General features: G+C 44.0%; 1 protein-coding gene across 1 annotated transcript in view; it reads right to left on the reverse strand.

Moving 5' to 3' along the window:
• Positions 1 to 22,511, reverse strand: part of LOC106586190 (potassium voltage-gated channel subfamily H member 7) — a 110,663-nt gene that overhangs the window by 82,548 nt on the left and 5,604 nt on the right. The window contains exon 3 of the mRNA XM_014173162.2: positions 1,508 to 1,663. Coding sequence (XP_014028637.1) covers positions 1,508 to 1,663 — 156 coding nt within the window. The remainder of the gene's footprint in view (positions 1 to 1,507; positions 1,664 to 22,511) is intronic.

The following is a 22,511-nucleotide window of genomic DNA, read 5'->3' on the forward strand; positions in this document are numbered from 1 at the left end:
ACACGAGGAAACATAACCCCCACCGCCTTGGGTGCAGTGTTCAGGATTCATGCTGAACCAAGGGGAGGGCTCTGCCTTGCTCAGTGAGAGGACATGCTCGGCACCTTCAATCAGGAGCAAGCAGAGATGTCTTGTTGACATTTACACCCTCTGACACACAGCAGTGGAGGAGATGGTAAAGACACAGCTCCCAGTTCAAACACCACTGCTCTGTTATCTCTATATAAAAACAAGAGCAGAGATGGCAATATTCCACAATCGTGGAGGCCAAATAAATTGTGAAATAAAATGGCCATGCAAAAGCTCTCCTGCCACTAAAAAGGCATCTGTGCTCATTTATCCTATGGAAACAGCTAGTCGATAGATAAAGCCCATTATCTATTATTTTTTGCTTTCTACTCAGTTTCCTTGTGAAAAGAAACATAATCTAGTGATCTGTCTTTCAGATGATAAAATAACTGTCCAGTGAAAATATCACTTTTAAAAGTTCATATTCTGTTAATTAACTCATACCCAAATGATGTTGTATATTCCCTAAATAGGGGAAATGGCACTTTACAGCTTGCAGAAAATAGTCACTATCAAACTAGGGATGTCATGGTTAATTGAGGAAAAACAGTAATTCTGCTAATAGATTATGCATGTATGAACTACACATGGACACATCCAGGCCAAAGTGGGAGGTTTAAAAATACTGACAAATTCGCCAAAGTTCCAAAACATCTCTTTAATCTGTTTGAAAATGACACCAAGCTCTAAACCCTTTGTTTCATTCAACTGGGATTGCTTGGTATTTGTGGCCAAAGCATTTACTTGCTTTAGTTTAAAAAATGCTTGCTATTTCCTCATAGAACATGATGTCATGTTAGCTCATTGGCTGAGCTGGCCAATCAGCGGTCTACTCACATTAATATCTTTATGACGGGCATAGACTTACATGGCCCACACTGTTTTGTTGTTGGGGTAAGCCCACACCATTCCAAAACAGAAAAGCTGCTTTTTAACATATTTAAATACTTTTATTCTGGAAGGAAAACTGTTTCACTCATATTATTATTAATTATTGGTAATATAATTAATGAAACACTGGACAGTTACTTTAAGCTTTGTTCCACTTTAACTTTGTTCCAACTTGCTTAATTAGCCTCTTGCAGATGTAGATGAGGACGAGCATGAATAATCGCAATTAGTGGAATCCACTTGTATAATTGCTCTTCTATTGAAGAGGAGTGAGTCTTTGGGAACTGGAAGGAAGGCACCACAAAGTCAATTCGGGCTTCCTATGCGATGGGCTCCTTGATCTAGCTGCAGTCCTACATCATTACACAGGCTGGGTCCTAAATGGCACCCTGTTCCCTATATTGTGCACTACTTTGTCCTATGTAGGGAATAGAGAGCCATTTGATGCACATCCATTCTGTATTGGGAAGAGTCAAAACAACTGTAATATTTCATACCCACATTACCAGTATACAGTACAGTGCAGTGCATAGGGTAAAATACTCACTGGAATCAGTTCTTTCCGGGGATGTGTGGTTCAGTTTCTCTGTCGAGTCGCTGCTTCCTTCCTCAAGGACGTAATCAAAGTTTAGGATGAACAGCATCACTACGCCTTCCTCGTTCTTCACTGGGATTATGTGAGTGTAGCACTGGAAGTCTGACCCTGGAAGAGAAATAATAAACCTGCCATGTCTAAAAGCTGACGTACCTTATGCTCTCCTTCCATAGTTGAGCTCCACTACAATATAACTTCTAATCCATTTTCTTGCATATGCCTGTTACTGAACCTGAGCAGACACCTTTTTAATAATAATATAGTGCTGAGTGTTGGATTCTTTCTAAAGCCGCCGAGGAGAGAAACAATTACTTCGACATTATTATTATTCCAACCATGATTATTGGAATAATAATAATTTATTATTATTATTATTATTATTATTATTCCAACCATATTATTCCAACTATGCTGTTAGTGCAATTGATAATGTAATAAGATGTTGCTATCACCTCTTAGGGCTAAGTGTCATCATGAATTCCCTAGCTATATGATAGTAAGGCAGTTCGCTGATTCGACAGGGTCACTGATTAGCCAAGATGGCACTAGATAAGTAGCGTGCTTTATGCGATTAAAGGCCCAGTGGTGAAACATGTTGCCCTCAGACTATCCTGCATTTGCAAAACATTGGCCTAGAATGCAGACGTCTGAGGCACGTGGGAGCTGCAGGCTACAGCACACAAGCCAGGCCAGGGCTTCACAGTGTACACATAGAATGTGCCCAAATGGAACCTCATTCCCTTTACAGTGCACTGCTTTTGGCCAGGGCTCATAGGGTTCTGATAAAAAGCAGTGCACTAGGGAATAGGGTGTAATTTGGGAAGCAAACATAAGACTGCAAGGACTACGCTTAGGACAGAGTCATACCAGACCTAGTGCTGCTGAGCTGCCTCCTTAAGTGAAGGAAGAATCCATTATCGAGACCTCATCTGGGTACTGAATTGCACCTAATTCCCTAAATAGTGTGCTACTTTTGACCAGAGCCCTATAATAATCCCTCATTCACAAGAGTCAGGGCCCTGGTCAAAGCATTGCACTATATAGGGAATAGTTTAAAGATTTAATGTCACGTGCACAAGTACAGTGAGATACCTTTCTTGCAAGCTCCAAACCCAACAACGCAGTAAGCAATATCAATGTAGCACTAAAAATAATGTAGGGTAGAACAAAAACATAAAAATAAGAAAGAAGAAGCAAGCACCTCCCTCCGTAGCACCATGCGATTGAGGGTGGTACTGTTCCCGTACCAAGCAGTGATGCAGCCAAAATGTTCTTAATCGTGCAGCTGTTGAACCTTTTGAGGATTTGAGGGCCCATGCCAAACCTTTTCAACTTCCTGAGGGGGAAGAGGAGCTGTCGCGCCTTCTTCACGACTGTGCGCATGTGGACCATTTTAAGTCCTTAGTGATGTGGACTAAGGACAGGGAGTACAGAAGGGACTAAGCACACAGTCCTGTGGGACCCCCGTGTTGAGGGTCAGCATGATGGAGGTGATGTTGCCTACCCTCACCACCTGTGGTCGGCCCGTCAGGAAGTTCAGGAGACAGTTGCAGAGGGAGGTGTTCAATCCAGGGGAATAGGGTGTAATTCAGTGGAGGCTGCTGAGGGGAGGACAGCTCGTAATAATGGCTAGAATGCAGCGAATAGAATGGCATCAAACACATGGAAACCATACTGTATGTTTGATGTTGTTGATAGAGTTCCACCTGTTCTGCTCCAGCCATTACCATGTGCCCATCATCCCCAATTAAGGTGCCACCAACCTCCTGTGATGCTATTTCAGACACAGGGGTTGAATTTCTCCAGGCAGAATGGAGAAGAATAACAACTGACCACAAGCCAGTAAATGTGTGTTTTACGGAAACTGAATCAGTTAGGCTACAATACAATGTAGTATATGCAAAACATTGAATGCAACATTTAATCCAAGTTTAATAGTCTCAGCACCAAATCAGTATTAAATTAGGTGATAATTACAAATATTTTGTCCATGACAGTAATTGTTTGAATCTTTGAAATGTCACGCAAACCGCTAACAACGCTCAGAATATCCTTACCAGAATTTATCAGTCAAGAGAGTGTTAACAGATTGCAAATTATTTCAGCGCTGCTGGAGACACTACAACAAAACAACAATAATCTGCAAGTCTGAATGTTTCACATGCATGCTATAGCTGAGCCATGCTGTAATAATAGAGGAAGAAAAGGTTGACAACACCATCAAGACCTTTTAAAGGGGCGCTGAACTCCCTGATTTGGCCTCGTTTTCCAGCTTGGTCTTAAAGAAATGCAGCGGCCATGACTGAAGCTAAACGAGAGTTGTCTCGGGGGGTGGTTTAATGTGAGTGTCTCTTGTGTGTGTGTTCGCACGTGGCAAGCGTTTGTACATTCCCTCTGCCAAAACAGTACACAACCCATTCATTACGTAACATTTTGGACAATACTTATTTTTTTACAACAATTATCCTATGCACACTTTATAGTAAATTTATGTCACTAGAATAAATGTTTCAGACTCATATCGATGCCACATAGGCCGTTTTTGAGAGATTGACTGTGCTCTTCCAGTTACCTCAAAACTCAACTGAATTCAACTGTGTTTAGTTATAACACATATGCTAAAGCTGCACTGCTACCTAATTACCACCAACAAAAATGATGATACAGGAACATTTTGAGTTGGTTCCTTAGGGTCCTCCAACCTATTTAGAGCCAGTACAATGTTAGGTGGAGCATCCCGGGGCCTTGGTAGGGCATCAATGTTAGGAAAATGTTATTACTTGCTTCAAAGGATACCAAACAAGCTTATCAGAAAGGCATCGTAAACAAAAATACATACTGAAATGTTAAGGGTCCTTCCATATAGACAAGTATACACTATTATATTCATTTGTATGGCTATATAATTTGAATAGGAGGCATTCCTTATCATCATTTTTTGGTTTGTTCATAAGTTCACATTGTTGTTAGACAATGGAAGGCCAGGACGTTGAGGGTGGTCTCCTGGTGCCTATATGCACGGTTTAAAATTGCATCCAGCCTTGTTTCAAGTTTTTATTTCACATGCACAAGTACACTGAAATTCCTTTCTTGCAAGCTCTAAACCCAACAATACAGGAATCAATATCAATGCAGGACTAAAAATAACATAAGGTAGAACAAAAAACAAACAATACATTTAAATAAATAAAAAATAAGTGAGCAATATACAGGGTCAGATCCAATACCATGTTTACAATGTGCAGGGATACTGGAGTGGTAGAGGTAGATATGCACTGCCACTGATGATGCAGAGTTATCTGGCTGCTAAATCTATCCACTCATTAGATTATGTTCAACTCATAATTTACTCTCCCTAATCTCCTAGGACCATAACCCTATATCCTCCACTGCAATATAATGCTATCGGCATTACCATTGAAGTGTAAAAAGCAGGTTCAGATTCATTCAATGTTATTCAGAGTAGACAGAAATAAATCCTTTCCTCAGTGGGACTCCGTTTCTCCCGAAGTCTCGCTGCCCTCATAAAACAAGCCACATATCCACTGCTCTTCTAGGAAGAACACCTGATGTGCAATAATAAGCAATAAAAAATGCCCATCCTTCCCTATGCAAATGTCTCTGTCTCCCTTTGTCTACCAGCCAGGCTCACAAAGAACACACATTACGCGTTCACAGGAATCGTCTCAGAGCTGGATCTCACACCACGCTGCCAGTCGCATTCATTAGCAGTAGCTGTCTGTCTGACTAAATATATCAATCTTTTGTTGGACTGCCTTTACATGTCAGGCTTTAATAGGATGCTTCCGTGCATCAGCAGCCCCCACGGAACAACCCTTCTTAAACAACATTGTATTTCCTAAACTGTGAATTACAATGTTTTTATTGGATGAAGAAAAAAAGAGAAGACATTTAGCTGACACTTATCCAAAGCATCTTACGGTCAGAGCATTCAGCTTAAGGTAGCTACTGTAGGTAAGACAACCACATATCACAATCATTGTAATTGTGGTGAATTGGTAATAAGTAAAGCCTTCAGATATTTAATCTGCTATTGGTTATAACAAAATCCGGTGTATAAATCGCCTCACTCACCTCCTCTGATATCGATACTGTTCATTGTCAGCGCTTTAAGATTCTCCTTATAAAGGAAGATGCCAAAGGAAGATTCGCAGGTATTAAACATTCATTGCTTTTAGTTAACAGCATTTAGGATAACCCGCAATTACATGATGAAAATAACACCTATTCATCTTCATCTTTCTCAGCAATAAATTATTCAGTGTATGCACGGATCTTGTATCTGTTAGTTGGTATACATTAATGTTGCACATTGTGTCACATTTTAAATCTGTGCAAAGAAACTCGCTACTGTGTGTGAGTACAGAATATGCTGCAGGAAAGAGGAGACCCATGTGGACCCAAGAGGGGGCCAGAACGGCAAATTCAGCAGAAATATGTTTTGGAATTGATTTACTAGATGGGAAAACAACACCCTTCTAAAAGGGTGAGCTATGGGGGTCCCTCCTCATCCTGTCACCCGCTGAAAGTCAGCTGAATAATAATTAATTCCACTGGGGGAAATAAAGTTAATAAGGCCAATCATTTCCTACTTTGGTCAGGAAACTATTCACACCTTTTCATAGCCATTAGAAAGGCAGACAGACTCTGGTGTGTTGATTGAATAGAGAATTCTCCAGTTAATTCCCTCTGCCAGTACACAGATCAAATCAGACTACATGCATGATTGTGGAAAGTGGCCAGGATGTAGAGTAGTATGCAATTGTGCCTCTCTGGTTGGTGGTAAATCTCATTTGGCTTATGGTTTGAGAGGTGTTATTCAGTGCTATTCATATTCCTAAACAAATGTGTCATTAGGTGTGTACACGGTTTTATTCACTAGGCACCAAATGGAAGAGAATGGACTGAAACCCAGAGCATATCGGACTGCTTCTCTCTACCATATCACCGGATTCCTGCCGCTCCGGATCTTTACACCAGATCATTACTCTGGATCATCGCAGCTAGCTAGCTGCAAACGAGTGGCTACTGTTATAGCTAACGACTCTCCCGAAGCAAGCACCAGCTAGCCTTGAGCTAGCCTCGAGCTAGGCCCATATACCAGCTACTTCTAGGGCTACAACACCTCCTTTGCCAATTGGCCTGGACCCTTTATTGTCGACACGGAGCCCCGCCGATCCATCACGACTGGACTGCCAACGTGATCGCACGATGTGGTCTCAACAGGCTATTCTGTTACGATATCGAAGAACCAGCTACTATCCCCGGCCCGCTAGCTTTTCAGAACGCTGTGTCCCCTGCTTGCCTAGCATAGGAGTGACTACCGAACAGCACCTTGACTCACCTATTGCTGCTCTTCTGACCCTATGATCACTCGGCTACACAGCTGATGCCCCCTGAACTGTTTCAATAACACGGTACCTCATTTTGTTTACTTGTCGGCCCCAGCCTCGAACTCAGGTCCTGCATGTGGTCCTCAGGTCCTGCAACTGACCCGCTCTGCCCATTCATCACCATTTTCCTGTTGCTGTCTTAGCACTCCTGATCAACACCTGTGATTGCTTTAGGCCTCTCTCTAATGTCAATATGCCTTGTCTACTGCTGTCTTGGCTAGTTTTTACTGTTTTACTTCACTGTAGAGCCTTCAGTCCCGCTCAACATGCCTTAGATAGCTCTTTTGTCCCACCCCACACACATGCGGAGACCTCACCTGGCTTAACTTGTCCCTCCGGAGACGAAACCTCTCTCATTGTCACTCAACGCCTAGGTTTACCTCCACTGCACTCACATCCTAACATACCCTTGTCTGTACATTATGCCTTGAATCTATTCTACCACGCCCAGAAATCCGCTCCTTTTATTCTCTGTCCCCAACGCACTAGACGACTAGTTCTTATTATAGCCTTTAGCCGTACCCTTATCCTACTCCTCCTCTGCTCCTCTGGTGATGTAGAGGTTAACCCAGGCCCTGTAGCTCCTAGTTCCACTCCTATTCCCCAGACACTATCATTTGTTGACTTCTGTAACCACAAAAGCCTTGGTTTCATGCATGTTGACATCAGAAGCCTCCTCCCTATGTTTGTTTTATTCACTGCTTTAGCACACTCTGCCAACCCTGGTGTCCTAGCCGTGTCTGAATCCTCGCTTAGGAAGGCCACCAAACATTCTGAAATGTTCATCCCCAACTACAACATTTTCCGCCAAGATAGAACTGCCAAAGGGCTTGAGTTGCAATCTACTGCAGAGATAGCCTGCAGAGTTCTGTCATGCTATCCAGGTCTGTGCCCAAACAGTTCGAGCTTCTACTTTTAAAAATCCACCTTTCTAGAAATAAGTCTCTCATTGTTGCCGCTTGTTAAAGACCCCCCTCAGCCCCCAGCTGTGCCATGGACACCATATGTGAATGAATTGCCCCCCATTTATCTTCAGAGTTTGTACTGTTAGGTGACCTAAACTGGGATATGCTTAACACTGTGGCCGTCCTACAATCTAAGATAGATGCCCTCAATCTCACACAAATTATCATGGAACCCAACAGGTACAACCCTCAATCAGTAAACACGGGCACCCTCATAGACATCATCCTGACCAACCTGCCCTCTAAATACACCTCCGCTGTCTTCAACCAGGATCTCAGCGATCACTGCCTCGTTGCCTGCATTCTTAATGGGTCCGCGGTCAAACGACCACCACTCATCACTGTCAAACGCTCCCTAAAACACCTCAGCGAGCAGGCCTTTCTAATCGACCTGGCCCGGGTATCCTGGAAGGATATTGACCTCATAGATGAGGCCTGGTTATTCTTTAAAAATGCTTTCCTCACCATCTTAAATAAGCATGCTCCATAGCCATTGGTTCACCCCAGACCTGACTGCCCTTGACCAGCACAAAAACATCATGTGGCGTACTGTATTAGCATCGAATAGCCCCCACGATATGCAACTTTTCAGGGAAGTTAGGAACCAATATACACAGTCAGTTAGGAAAGCTAAGGCTAGCTTTTTCAAACAGAAATTTGCATCCTGTAGCGCAAACTCCAAAAAGTTCATGGACACTGTAAAGTCCATGGAGAATAAGAGCACCTCCTCCCAGCTGCCCACTGCACTGAGGCTAGGAAACACTGTCACCACCAATAAATCTACGATAATCGAGAATTTCAATAAGAATTTTTCTACGGTTGGCCATGCTTTCCACCTGGCTACCCCTACCCCGGTCAACAGCTCTGCACCCCCCACAGCAACTTCCCCAAGCCTCCACCATTTCTCCTTCCCCCAAATCCAGATAGCTGATGTTCTGAAAGATCTGCCAAATCTGGACCCCTACAAATCAGCTGGGCTAAACAATCTGGACCCTCTCTTTCTAAAATTATCCGCCGCAATTGTTGCAACTCCTATTACTAGCCTGTTCAACCTCACTTTTGTATCGTTTGAGATCCCTAAAGATTGGAAAGCTGCCGTGGTCATCCCCCTCTTCATAGGGGGTGACACTCTAGACCCAAACTGTTAGAGACCTATATCTATCCTACCCTGCCTTTCTAAAGTCTTTGAAAGCCAAGTTAACAAACAGATCACCGACCATTTCGAATCCCACCGTACCTGCTCCGCTATGCAATCTCGTTTCCGAGCTGGTCATGGGTGCACCTCAGCCACGCTTAAAGTCCTAAATGATATCATAACTGCCATCAATAAAAGACAATACTGTGCAGCCGTATTTATTGACCTGGCCAAGGCTTTCGACTCTGTCAATCACCGCATTCTTATCGGCAGACTCAAAACCATTTGTTTCTCAAATGACTGCCTCGCCTGGTTCACCAACTACTTCTCTGATAGAGTTCAGTGTGTCAAATCGGAGGGCCTGTTGTCCGGACCTCTGGCAGTCTCTATGGGGGTGCCACAGGGTTCAATTCTCAGGCCGACTCTTTTCTCTGTATACATCAATGATGTCGCTCTTGCTGCTGGTGATTCTGATCCACCTCTACGCAGACGACACCATTCTGTATACTTCTGGCCCATCTTTGGACACTGTGTCAACAAACCTCCAGACGAGCTTCAATGCCATACAACACTCCTTCTGTGGCCTCCAACTGCGCTTAAATGCAAGCAAAACTAAACGCATGCTCTTCAACCGATCGCTGCCCACATCCACCCGCCTGTCTAGCGTCACTACTCTGGACGGTTCTGACTTAGAATATGTGGACAACTACAAATACCTAGGTGTCTGGTTAGACTGTAAACTCTCCTTCCAGACTCACGTTAAGCATCCCAAATCCAAAACGAAATCTAGAATCAGCTTCCTATTTCGCAACAAAGCCTCCTTCACTCATGTTGCCAAACATACCCTCGTAAAACTGACTAATCTACCGATCCTTGACTTCGGCGATGTCATTTGCAAAATAGCCTCCAACATTCTACTCAGCAAATTGGATGTAGTCTATCATAGTGCCATCCATTTTGTCACCAAAGCCCCATATACTACCCACCACTGCGACCTGTATGCTCTTGTTGGCTGGCCCTCGCTTCATATTTGTCGCCAAACCCACTGGCTCCAGGTCATCTATAAGTCTTTGCTAGGTAAAGCCCTGCCTTATCTCAGCTCACTGGTCACCATAGCAGCACCCACCTGTAGCACGTGCTCCAACAGGTATATTTCACTGGTCACCCCCAAAGCCAACTCCCCCTTTGGCCGCCTTTCCTTCCAGTTCTCTGCTGCCAATGACTGGAACGATGACTGGAACGAATTGCAAAAATCACTTAAGCTGGAGACTTATATCTCCCTCACTAACTTTAAGCATCAGCTGTCAGAGCAGCTTACCGATCATTGCACCTGTACATAGCCCATCTGTAAATAGCCCATCCAACTACCTCATCCCCATGTTGTTATTATTATTTTTTCTCCTTTGCACCCCAGTATCTCTAGTTGTACATTCATCTTCTGCACATCTATCCCTCCAGTGTTTAATTGCTAAATTGTAATTATTTCGCCAGTATGAACTATTTATTGCCTTACCTCCCTAATCTTACTACATGTGCACACACTGTATATAGACTTTTCTATTGTGTTATTGACCTTATGTTTGTTTATCCCATGTGTAACTCTGTGTTGTTTGTATCGCACTGCTTTGCTTTATCTTGGCCAGGTCGCAGTTGTAAATGAGAACTTGTTCTCAACTGGCCTACCTGGTTAAATAAATGTCACGACTTCCGCCGAAGTCGGCCCCTCTCCTAGTTCGGGCGGCGTTCGGCGGTCGACGTCACCGGCTTACTAGTCACCACCGATCTATGTTTCCCTGTTCGTTTGCTTTTGTCTTAATTATACACACCTGTTTATGATTCCCTGACTATGTTCATTATTTAACCCTCTGGCTTTCCTGTTTGTCTTGTCCGTGATTGTTTCATGTTTTGTGGTTGTTGGAGGTGTTTCTCCCGACCATGTATTATTGCTGTGGAAGAAGTTTTATTGTGGTTTTGAGTAAACAGGTTTTGTTTGCACTCATCCCTGTGTCCTGCGCCTGACTCCGATACTTCTCCTAACGAAAGAATTACAATAAAAGTGAAATACAATTTGAAATTTAAAAAACAAGGAGGGACTAACTTGTCTAATAAGAAACAGTGGTTTTCATTTCCATTGCGAAACGTTTTGCTATTGTGTGCACTACTGAATATGACCGAGTTACCACCTCCACTCTCTGAGTTGTAGATCATTCACAGGTAGGTTGGGTCATTGAAACTGGCAGGTCCTGGAGAATACAAAGTGCTGATAGTGTACATTAGTGTCTCTACCAGTGATTGGATGCCTATCATTATCAATTCCAGTCGGTGGGTTCAAGTTTCCCTTCAAGTGTCACTCTATGGGATCTAGCGTCGCCCACACCGCCTAAGGTGCTCTCTCAGCACCCCAGCATGATCCCCGTCTTCAGACCCCACACTCACAGATGGTCAAATTGAGATTTCCAGCTCTTTACCTTGGTCCTATTGAATGTCAGATACCAGGCCACAGAGGAATGCAGATCTTAGTGATGCTGTGGCCTTTCAGGATAATGCATCCATCATGGTTAAAGCTTTTATCAAGCTGACTATGAATGCGTAAGGTCCGCGGGCAAAGCAATTGTGTAATTTAGAAGATGTATAGATATTTGCGGTTGAGGAAAATAATGTCGTAACTGAAAGATTTGACAGTCTTATAATTTAACATTTTCCCAATAGTCAGCAAAGGGACAAGTTGAGAAGGGATATCACGTCTTAATTTTCTTTATATTCAACTTGTTGACCATAATAAGTCTAAATTGATAGAGGCTAGAACTATCTGAATTACATAACTATTTTATCTCCGCTGTTGAAAACTAAATGTTAGTCTAAAAGAAATGGTAGATAATGTCTAGATGCTTTTTATAGTGGAGATCAAGTTTATAAAGTGCCTGGCTGGGCTGATGAGACAGATGGAACAGGCATTTTAACTAGACTATATTTCCACCATCAATAATTCAAAACATATGCTAATTGAGCCATTATTGCCAAAGGTCTACAGCTGTGTGGTGGTGCTCTTAGTCTTTTATTTATTTATTTATTTTACCTTTATTTTATCAGGGAGTCATACTGAGACCAAGGACTCTTTTACAGATGAGCCCTGAATTACATAAGTGACAGAAAATACAAAATGCAAGCAGAATACAAAACGCAAGCAGAAAGTCACGGTCATAAAAAAATAAATAAACACATTCTTCGGTAAAAAGATCTTCAATCATCTTTGTAAATTAGCATAGAGGCACCAAAACATTACATTTAAGAACATTTTGAAGATTGTTCCACAAATAAGGTGCAAAAAAACTAAAAGTTAGAGAACTAGAGAACAAAGGAATTTCCAGAGTTAGCCATTCCTGAGACCGGGTGTGGTAACTCAAATGTCTAAAGTTTAGTAATGATGTTAGGTACAGTCTGACTTTTTTAAAAAGAGCTTTCTTTATAAATGAAAAAATAACAATGTATCAACCTATGTGACATCAAAGAGGGCCAACCAACTTTCTGATAGAGAATGCAGTGATGAGTGCTAAAATTGTCGCCCGTAACAAAGCGGGGTGCACTATGATAAACTGCATTTAACGGCTTTAATGAAGCGGGAGCTACATTCATATAGATGATGTCGCCATAGTGTAGGACTAATAGGAACGTCGACTGAATAATCTGCTTTCTACTATTTAGAGAGAGGCAGGATCTACTTCTGCAGAAGAAGCCCATTTTTATTCTCAGCTTTTCAACTAACTCATCAATATACTTTTTAAAAGACAGTTTTCATCTATCCAGATGCCCTGATACTTGTAAGCAGGGACACGATCAATATGGACACCATCCAAAGTACATAAGCTTAAATCATCAGAATTATTTTTATGTGCTCTAGAGAACAACATATGCAGAGTTTTACCTGCGTTCAATACTCATTTCAGGCGAATTAAGTTTTTCTGTAAAACAATGAAGGCAGACTATAGTTCAGATAGAGCCTTGTCAACCGTGGGGGCAATAACATATACAACAGCATCATCGGCATACAAGTGCATGTTACAATTTTTTACAGACAAGTCAATATTTTGTATGTACAGATGACCTGGCCTCCACAATCACCAGACCTCAACCCAAATGAGATGATTTGGGATGAGTTGGACCACAGAGTGAAGGAAAAGCAGCCAACAAGTGCTCAGTATATGTGGGAACTCCTTCAAGACTGTTGGAAAATAATTCCAGGTGAAGCTGATTGAGAGAATGCCAAGCATATGCAAAGCTGTCATCAAGGCAAAAAAGTGTCTACTTTGAAGAATAGAAAATATATTTTGATTTGTTTCACACTTTTTTGGTTACTACATGATTCCATATGTGTTATTTCATAGTGTTGATGTCTTCACTATTATTCTACAATGTATAAAATAGTAAAAATAAAGAAAAACCCTTGAATGAGTAGGTATGTCCTAACCTATGACTGGTACTGTATATGGTACCTCCCTCTTTTTGTAACCTGTCACATCTAAATACATTATAATAACGTACTTCAATGTCTTTATCAGAGATATAACCATTTAACCAGGTTTCTGAGAGAGCCATGATGTCAGGATACAAGTCCTGTACCCAAATGTCAATTGTGTCCATTCTTTTTTATCATACTTCGCACATTTAGGTGTATTAGGCCAAGCCTCCTACAATATTTCAAGTCAGAGGGGGTATTTAGCTCATTCCCATAAGAGCTAACAGGCATAGGGTCATCTGCAGCTACTAGTTCAGTGAGCTGAGACTTTGCCATGGTCGCTGGCCAACCACGTGACAGCAGAGCAGACTGAGCATTTGACAGACATCCCTCAAGTCACTGGATGCAGGAGCTGGGGCGGGAACTGGGAGAGCAGAGCAGTCCACCCGGATGAAGCTCCCTCCAAAGGAGTGGAACTGCTGCAGGGGACCGGTGGGGCTGCCAAAACCCTGTTCTGGGTGTAGACAGGAAACCTTGGTGTGGCTCCTGTTGCAGGGTTGGGGCTGCCATTGGGGATAGGAGTGTTCCAGGCGTGTCCTGAGTATGGGAGTAGGGAGAGTAACCAAAACTAGCCTGGGAGGGAGGTTGTGGGGTGAATTGAAGAGGGTGGAACGCAGTGTGGCTGGCGAAGCGCCAAACTCTCAGCATATGTAGGGTGACGATGTGAATGATACATGGGCCTGGTCTGGTTGAGCTGTGCTGAGGCGAGCCTGGTCTGGTTGAGCTGTACTGAGGCGGGCCTAGTCTGGTTGAGCTGTACTGAGGTGGGCCTGGTCTGGTTGAGCTGTGCTGAGGCGGGCCTGGTCTGGTTGAGCTGTGCTGAGGCGGGCCTGGTCTGGTTGAGCTGTACTGAGGTGGGCCTGGTCTGGTTGAGCTGTGCTGAGGCGGGCCTGGTCTGGTTGAGCTGTGCTGAGGCGGGCCTGGTCTGGTTGAGCTGTGCTGAGGCGGGCCTGGTCTGGTTGAGCTGTGCTGAGGCGGGTTGGTCTGGTTGAGCTGTGCTGAGGCGGGCCTGGTCTGGTTGAGCTGTACTGAGGTGGGCCTGGTCTGGTTGAGCTGTGCTGAGGCGGGCCTGGTCTGGTTGAGCTGTGCTGTGGCGGCCTGGTCTGGTTGAGCTGTGCTGAGGCGGGCCTGGTCTGGTTGAGCTGTGCTGAGGTGGGCCTGGTCTGGTTGAGCTGTGCTGAGGCGGGCCTGGTCTGGTTGAGCTGTGCTGTGCTGAGGCAGGCCTGGTCTGGTTGAGCTGTGCTGAGGTGGGCCTGGTCTGGTTGAGCTGTGCTGAGGCGGGCCTGGTCTGGTTGAGCTGTGCTGAGGCGGGCCTGGTCTGGTTGAGCTGTGCTGAGGCGGCCCTGGTTTGGTATATTTGTGCTGAGGCGGGCCGGGTCTGGTTGAGCTGTGCTGAGGTGGGCTTGTTGTGGTAGAGCTGTACTGAGGTGGGCCGGGTGTGGAAAAGCTGTGATGATGCGGGCCTAGTCTGGTAGAGCTCTGCTGTGATGGGCCGGGTCTGGTAGAGCCATGCTGTGATGGGCCGTGTCTGGTAGAGCTGTGTTGAGGCGGGCCTGGTCTGGTAGAGCTGTGCTGAGGGAAGCCTGGTCTAGTAGCATGGGAGGGAGGTTGTAGGGGGAATTGAAGAGGGTGGTGTGGAGGGCAGTGTGCCCGGCAATGTTCCTAACTCTGCGTGTTGCCTCTTTGACTGCGTCTCCTGGAGAAGTGGTGGAGGGTGGTGTGGCTGGCTGTTCGCCAGTCTGTATGGCACCACCGGATCCAGGTCTAAAGGAGTGTCTGATTTGTCTCAGGGAGTTGGTGGCTGGTCTGTGGCTCCTGTGGGGTGAGGTGGACTGGCCACCCAGAGCAGAATCCTTTAACGTCCTTGCGAAAGTGGCTGGCATTTACCTTCTGGAGGATGGCAGGATGGAAATCTCTCCTCTGCAGCAGGGATATATTACAATCTCCGCAAGGCGGAAGATGGCCCTCTCCAGTCCCCTGGGTGATGCCACCCTCTCTTGTTGGGCACGCATGTCATTGGTCCCTGTGTGAATGATGATATGACTGGGGGAGCCAAGCTGGGCCACAGTCAAGAGCTCCAAAGCTCTCTCTCTAATTAAAACCTTCCACTGGAGTCCATCATTAATATAATGTCTGATTTCTCATCAGGTCTATGGAGGATGGCAGGAGTGATGGGAATAATTACAGGGCGTGAGTTGGGGATGGAGGGGGTCAGCTGGGTTGGTGCATTGGTTGGTTGGGTTGGTTGGTGGGTTCTGATTCAGCTGTTGGCTTGGTTCTAGGTTTTTGTGGGACTTTGTAGAGTGGATGGTGGTGGCTGGGAAATTCCTGCCTTAGCTCATGTAGCTCCTTCTGCAGGTCCTGCAGGTCCTGCATGTAGCTGTTGTTGACTGTACCGGACAGTTCCTCTCTTAGTCTGCCCACTTCCATCCTGAGAGTCTGGTTGTCCTCCTCAACATTCTTCACTGCACACTGCAGTTCCCGGATCTCCTCCCTATGCTGACGCACCAGGCTGATCTCCTCTAATAGATGCTGTGGTACTGCAGGTGTCACGTGTGAGAGGCATACTCAGGGCTGTGTCTGCTGCAGGCGAGGGAGGGAGAGGGACCCTGTGGACTACATACTGGGGCACAGATGGAGTGGAGGCTGTTGTAGGTAGTGGCAGTGAAGAGGTTTTAAGTTCAGCAACAAGAGGTTTTAGTTGGTCGAAGTAGCGGACAAATTGATCCAGACTGGCCTCTGAACCTTGAACATCACAGTGCCGTTATAATAAATGTTAATGTTACATTTGGGGGTGGAATCAATGTAGAGTTGTTTATTGTTCTGTGTTGTGACATTATAAGTTCATTATTGGTATTTTGGAGAGCTGTGTGCCAAGCATTAGGATCATCTGTGTACTGTAGAACAGAAGTTCTCCTATTTTCTTGTTTGCTTGTGGGATGTAGTCCCTCTGAGTCTCTGGGGATTCTCTTACAGTGGGGAGAACAAGTATTTGATACACTGCCGATTTTGCAGGTTTTCCTACTTACAAAGCATGTAGAGGTCTGTAATTTTTATCATAGGTACACTTCAACTGTGAGAGACGAAATCTAAAACAAAATCCTGAAAATCACATTGTATGATTTTTAAGTAATTAATTTGCATTTTATTGCATGACATAAGTATTTGATACATCAGAAAAGCAGAACTTAATATTTGGTACAGAAACCTTTGTTTGCAAGTACAGAGATAATACGTTTCCTGTAGTTCTTGACCAGGTTTGCACACACTGCAGCAGGGATTTTGGCCCACTCCTCCATACAGACCTTCTCCAGATCCTTCAGGTTTCGGGGCTGTCGCTGGGCAATACGGACTTTCAGCTCCCTCCAAAGATTTTCTAGTGGGTTCAGGTCTAAAGACTGGCTAGGCCACTCCAGGACCTTGAGATGCTTCTTACGGAGCCACTCCTTAGTTGCCCTGGCTGTGTGTTTCGGGTCGTTGTCATGCTGGAAGACCCAGCCACGACCCATCTTCAATGCTCTTACTGAGGGAAGGAGGTTGTTGGCCAAGATCTCGCGATACATGGCCCCATCCATCCTCCCCTCAATACGGTGCAGTCGTCCTGTCCCCTTTGCAGAAAAGCATCCCCAAAGAATGATGTTTCCACCTCCATGCTTCACGGTTGGGATGGTGTTCTTGGGGTTGTACTCATCCTTCTTCTTCCTCCAAACACGGCAAGTGGAGTTTAGACCAAAAAGCTCTATTTTTGTCTCATCAGACCACATGACCTTCTCCCATTCCTCCTCTGGATCATCCAGATGGTCATTGGCAAACTTCAGATGGGCCTGGACATGGCTGGTTTGAGCAGGGGGACCTTGCGTGCGCTGCAGGATTTTAATCCATGACGGCGTAGTGTGTTACTATTGGTTTTCTTTGAGACTGTGGTCCCAGCTCTCTTCAGGTCTGACCAGGTCCTGCCGTGTAGTTCTGGGCTGATCCCTCACCTTCCTCATGATCATTGATGCCCCACGAGGTGAGATCTTGCATGGAGCCCCAGACCGAGGGTGATTGACCGGCATCTTGAACTTCTTCCATTTTCTAATAATTGCGCCAACAGTTGTTGCGTTCTCACCAAGCTGCTTGCCTATTGTCCTGTAGCCCATCCCAGCCTTGTGCAGGTCTACAATTTTATCCCTGATGTCCTTACACAGCTCTCTGGTCTTGGCCATTGTGGAGAGGTTGGAGTCTGTTTGATTGAGTGTGTGGACAGGTGTCTCTTATACAGGTAACGAGTTCAAACAGGTGCAGCTAATACAGGTAATGAGTGGAGAACAGGAGGGCTTCTTAAAGAAAAACTAACAGGTCTGTGAGAGCCGGAATTCTTACTGGTTGGTAGGTGATCAAATACTTATGTCATGCAATAAAATGCAAATGAATTACTTAAAAATCATACAATGTGATTTTCTGGATTTTTGTTTTAGATTCTGTCTCTCACAGTTGAAGTGTACAGACCTCTACATGCTTTGTAAGTAGGAAAACCTGCAAAATCAGCAGTGTATCAAATACTTGTTCTCCCCACTGTAGAAATGTATTTGTTCATTTATTTTTTTCATGACTCACTTGTAACATTTATCGTGGAGAAATTACAAGATTATGTTATAATACTGTTATTGCATTGAATGGTTATTTTATGCAGCAGAATTGGGTTCTTAGAACTCTATTGTGTCTGTGTGAACTGAGAGGAGCTTCTGAGGTTTAACTCTAGCAACTGATTGATGATGGTCTTGTTGTCTCTCGGAGCTCGCATTCCAGAGAATGAGTTGGTGTTTGTGTACTGGGAGGTACCAGGGTGGAGGTGACTCGGGTATGGATAATGATGCGGGGAACCTTGTTTTGGGGGCCAGACCGTGGTTTCCACACAATGAGAACAGTCTTTACAGTCTTTCATACAAATCCTGACCTTGTGACCAATTCCACACATCTGTTGTTTGTCATGTGGACTAAGGGGGTGTATCTTTTCTATAAAAGATCTTTGTATCCTTTGTGTCGGGGCTCTCAACCCAACAGTCATCATGTTGGGTCAACCGGCCATCGTTATTACTCTATCCCTTCCATATTAAAACATTTTGAACAAAAGTAATATCCTGATTGGTGATTGGCCTTGTCTCTCCTCATTATTGATGAGAATGTCCACGACCCATTTTCAGGACACGTGATGGCAAGGTCTCTGAAACAATGCTTAGAGAATGCCTCAATCTTCATCCCCCTGGTGACCTCTTTAAACAATGCACTCTGCTCTAGAATGATGTGCATGTGCCTCTTGATGAAAGCACTTATTTAAATAATGCACCTATAGAGATAAATGCACTGTTTAAACAATGCAATTTTATGAATAACACAAGTAAAGATGCTAAATGTGTTTTTCAATGAAACAACACGTTACACATAAATGAAGATACTCTCTCGATGTTTAGGATCTTCCCACCTCCTTTTCAAGTGCTCTTTTGCTTGTTTGTTTGCTCATCTGAATGCTTGTTTTCTTATCAAGGCCTGAAATGTCCTCCAGAAATCCCTCAGAAATCCTTACTCTTTCGCCCTGTGTTGGTTTTGTGTTTGTTTGTCTATGTCCTAACTCTTCTTGTTGTCCTTGTTGGTTTTATAGTCCACCCCGTTACCATTCCTTTCTTGCGTTGCCTGACGATTCAGCAGATGACCCTTGCACGCACCAAGCCGATCAATCTCTCAAAACTACTTCCACAAAAGAAATGCATCTTCCAATTCCTCTAGATGTGCAGAACACAGCAATCAACAACAAAAAACGAAACTGTTCACATACAATAAAATCATTTAACAAACAATTGAAATTTAAGGAGGAGCTCTTCTTAAGTGCTGCTGCTCCTGGAATTGGTCAACAAAAGTCCAGGCAGCCTTGAAGTACATCTCTGTGAAGAAGCATTTTTATGAGCAAGGGAAGTCTGAAAGCGTCCAGAAAAGTGAGGTTAGGACAGTGTTGTATGTAGAACTTCATGTCCATCTCTTAAATAAACTATCTTTAGTGCTCCCACTAGTAAGGGTGTTTACGCTACGTTATAATGAAAACAAAATTGATATAGGCGTACACGTTTTGTTATTTTGTTCAGCAGACTCTTCTTAAGGTTAAATTGGCATGGTAGCTTGTCCAATGAGGGAGAAGCATTCTCATATTACATATTTTTAACACTGACCTTCAAAAACAAAAATGTTATGAATCACAACAATTAGACATAAAAACAACCGTTCTAGATGGTGTAAGCTATACGTGACACTCTCCATGGTTATCTTGCTAATACATTGTGACATGGTTGTTACAGGGCTGTGCTGCTGAGGCCATACACAACTGCACTGACGCATAGCCAATTAAGAGGGGAATATGTAAGGGGAGGGAAGGCATGCTAACCCTTTGTTTGGAGTCTCTTGGCCATGTGGCCATATCTCGCCTCAGTGAGACTGCTCCAAGCTAGTCATCGTAGCTTACTTTCATCTTTCATCAGTGTCTTCCAATACTGTACATATTTTGCTAGCTAGATAGCTGATATTTGTCATCCAGTGGGCTGGAATGGCTAATCAGCTGGCAAAAGCTCATTGGAAGCTAAAACAGATGATTTGGTGACCATTGGATTGGATTCAACAATGCCCCCTTGAGATGGAGATAGGAATTCATATGTGCATATGTAGGGTGACTAGGCAAGGATTTTGTCCTTGATGTGCTGTCCAATACTCCATCTGTCACCAATTCAGTGTTGATCAGCTTTTTGTCAGATAATAATTACATCAAGCCGGTCTAGAACAGGATTTATATCTTTGGAGAATAAACCAGGGTTGATTTATTGAAGAAATCTACCACAAAATGAATTACATGTTTTATTTTAACATTCTATTAGAGTTCCATTTCTAGTTTGTTCTCACAGAGAAGTATTTATGTAGTTGCCTGGAGATGCGACTACAACAGACTGGAGGAAGTTGCACTACTGTTACCTGATCTGAAATTAAAACCTGATCTGTTTTCATTTCATGTTTTAATCAGTACTCCGATAGACTGGCTTCCATCTGCTAAACGCCTGACTCTGACGAAGGGGAAACACTCAATGCATTTTGAGACATACTGGGAGAAACCAAAGAGGCAAAGATCAATAAAAAATGCATGCGCCACCTTTTGCCCGCCACCATCCTGGTCTCTTGCAGCAGCCGAATGTGGTTACCCCCCCCCATCTGGCAATTCTAGCAAATGCCAGATGGGCTGGACCATGTTTTAGTTGGGTGGGCTGGTTCGAAATTGACACACAAAAATATTTGTTTTAATAGAAAATAAGGTGACATCTCCGGCAGCCCATGCTCACTTTCTCTGTCATACTAATCTATAATGAGCCTGGGTGGGCAATGGTCGTCCCCCTGCCAAGATGAGCTTTACCGGTTTTCTGATAGGCTGAGCTGAGGTCATGCAAACTCCCATTCAAAGTCAAACGCTGCATCAACCTAGAGACCTGCTTCGACTCTGTTATCAGTTAGTCAGCCAAGATCATGGATCGTAAAAAAATGAAAAGGGTGACTAAACGTAGATAGAGCACATTCTATTCTACATTGTCACCTCACTCAAACTTCCTATTTTTTGGGGGCGGATAAAACCATGATTTGGTCAAACAGTAAAGTGCATTATCCTCATGATTCTTGTAATAAAAGTGTGTGCCCTGCCCCTGTGCCTGTTTTGATGTAGCCTGTTGCTGTATGAGCGATCCACTCTTCTCTCCCCCCATGCGCTGGCAATAAAATGTTGTTCTGATCATATAACATTTCAAAATGCAATTGCGGGAAAAACAAAGCTTTGGAAGTTTCATCCCCTTGTCCCTGTCGAAGAAAGGAGGGCCTCAGCTTTCTGTAGGTATCTGTAAAGTGTACGCTGGGAGTCGGGAAGCAAGTACAGGGAGTGCAAATGTAATAAAATAAAAAAAACTTGGAACAAAACAACAAACACGAAAAGTGTACAGCCGGTCACTTCTGCTGAGGCATGGGAGCCTGACGAGGCTCCCGCGCCTCAGCCGGCTCCTCAGCAGAAGCGACCAGCCCGTTCCTGGTCCTTCAGGGCCGTCCCTCTGGCCGGCATCGTCCTGCGGCTAGAGCCACACGTCAGGTAGGGGTACTGTCACGTGTACTCCCGCTCCCCCTCTCCGGCGCTCGACGTCGCCAGATTATTACACACACCTGCCACCATCGTTACGCGCACCTGCGCCTCATGAGATTCACCTGGACTCCATGAACTTCCTGATTACCTCCCCTATATATTTTACTCCCTCCCTGTGGTTCTTTCCTCAGGCATTATTGACTCTGTTTCTGTTTCATGTCTGTACACTTTTCATGTTTCTTGTTTTGTTCCACGTTCATTTATTTATAACATTTTCACTCCCTGTACTTCCTCAGCTGCAGAACCCCAAATGAACTAGCCTATGATAGTTACTGCATATAAAGATGTGCATAATTCATCTCTATTGAACGAAACAACAATTAAGTCAAATATAGCAACTGTAGTCTAATTGGCAACACAAAATTCATGGCAATCACTGGATTGGGTTGCACAAAACATCTTGAGTCATGCATTCCTCATTGGATGTGCTAGAAGAAACAACTTATTTCTTGAATACCTCCATATTCTATGTATTACACTTCTTAATAAAGCACAATAAATGACTTTATAAGATGATTATTCAGGATGTGGAGTCTGACCAAATCATGGGCTGGTGCCACCAACTGTAAAAGTTAGTGGCAGCAGGGAAACCAAGGGGAAATGTTAATCTGGAGCCCTGAAATAGTAATTAACACTTAGGTTAGGTGTTGATTCAGGGGATCACATATGCCAAGAACTAATTTGCAAGATAGCTTAAGTCGTTAGCTTGGCTTTTATAACATATAAGGCTTAAGC

The sequence above is a fragment of the Salmo salar genome, chromosome ssa25, assembly GCF_905237065.1.
Source record: "Salmo salar chromosome ssa25, Ssal_v3.1, whole genome shotgun sequence".
Classification (NCBI taxonomy): Eukaryota; Metazoa; Chordata; class Actinopteri; order Salmoniformes; family Salmonidae; genus Salmo; species Salmo salar.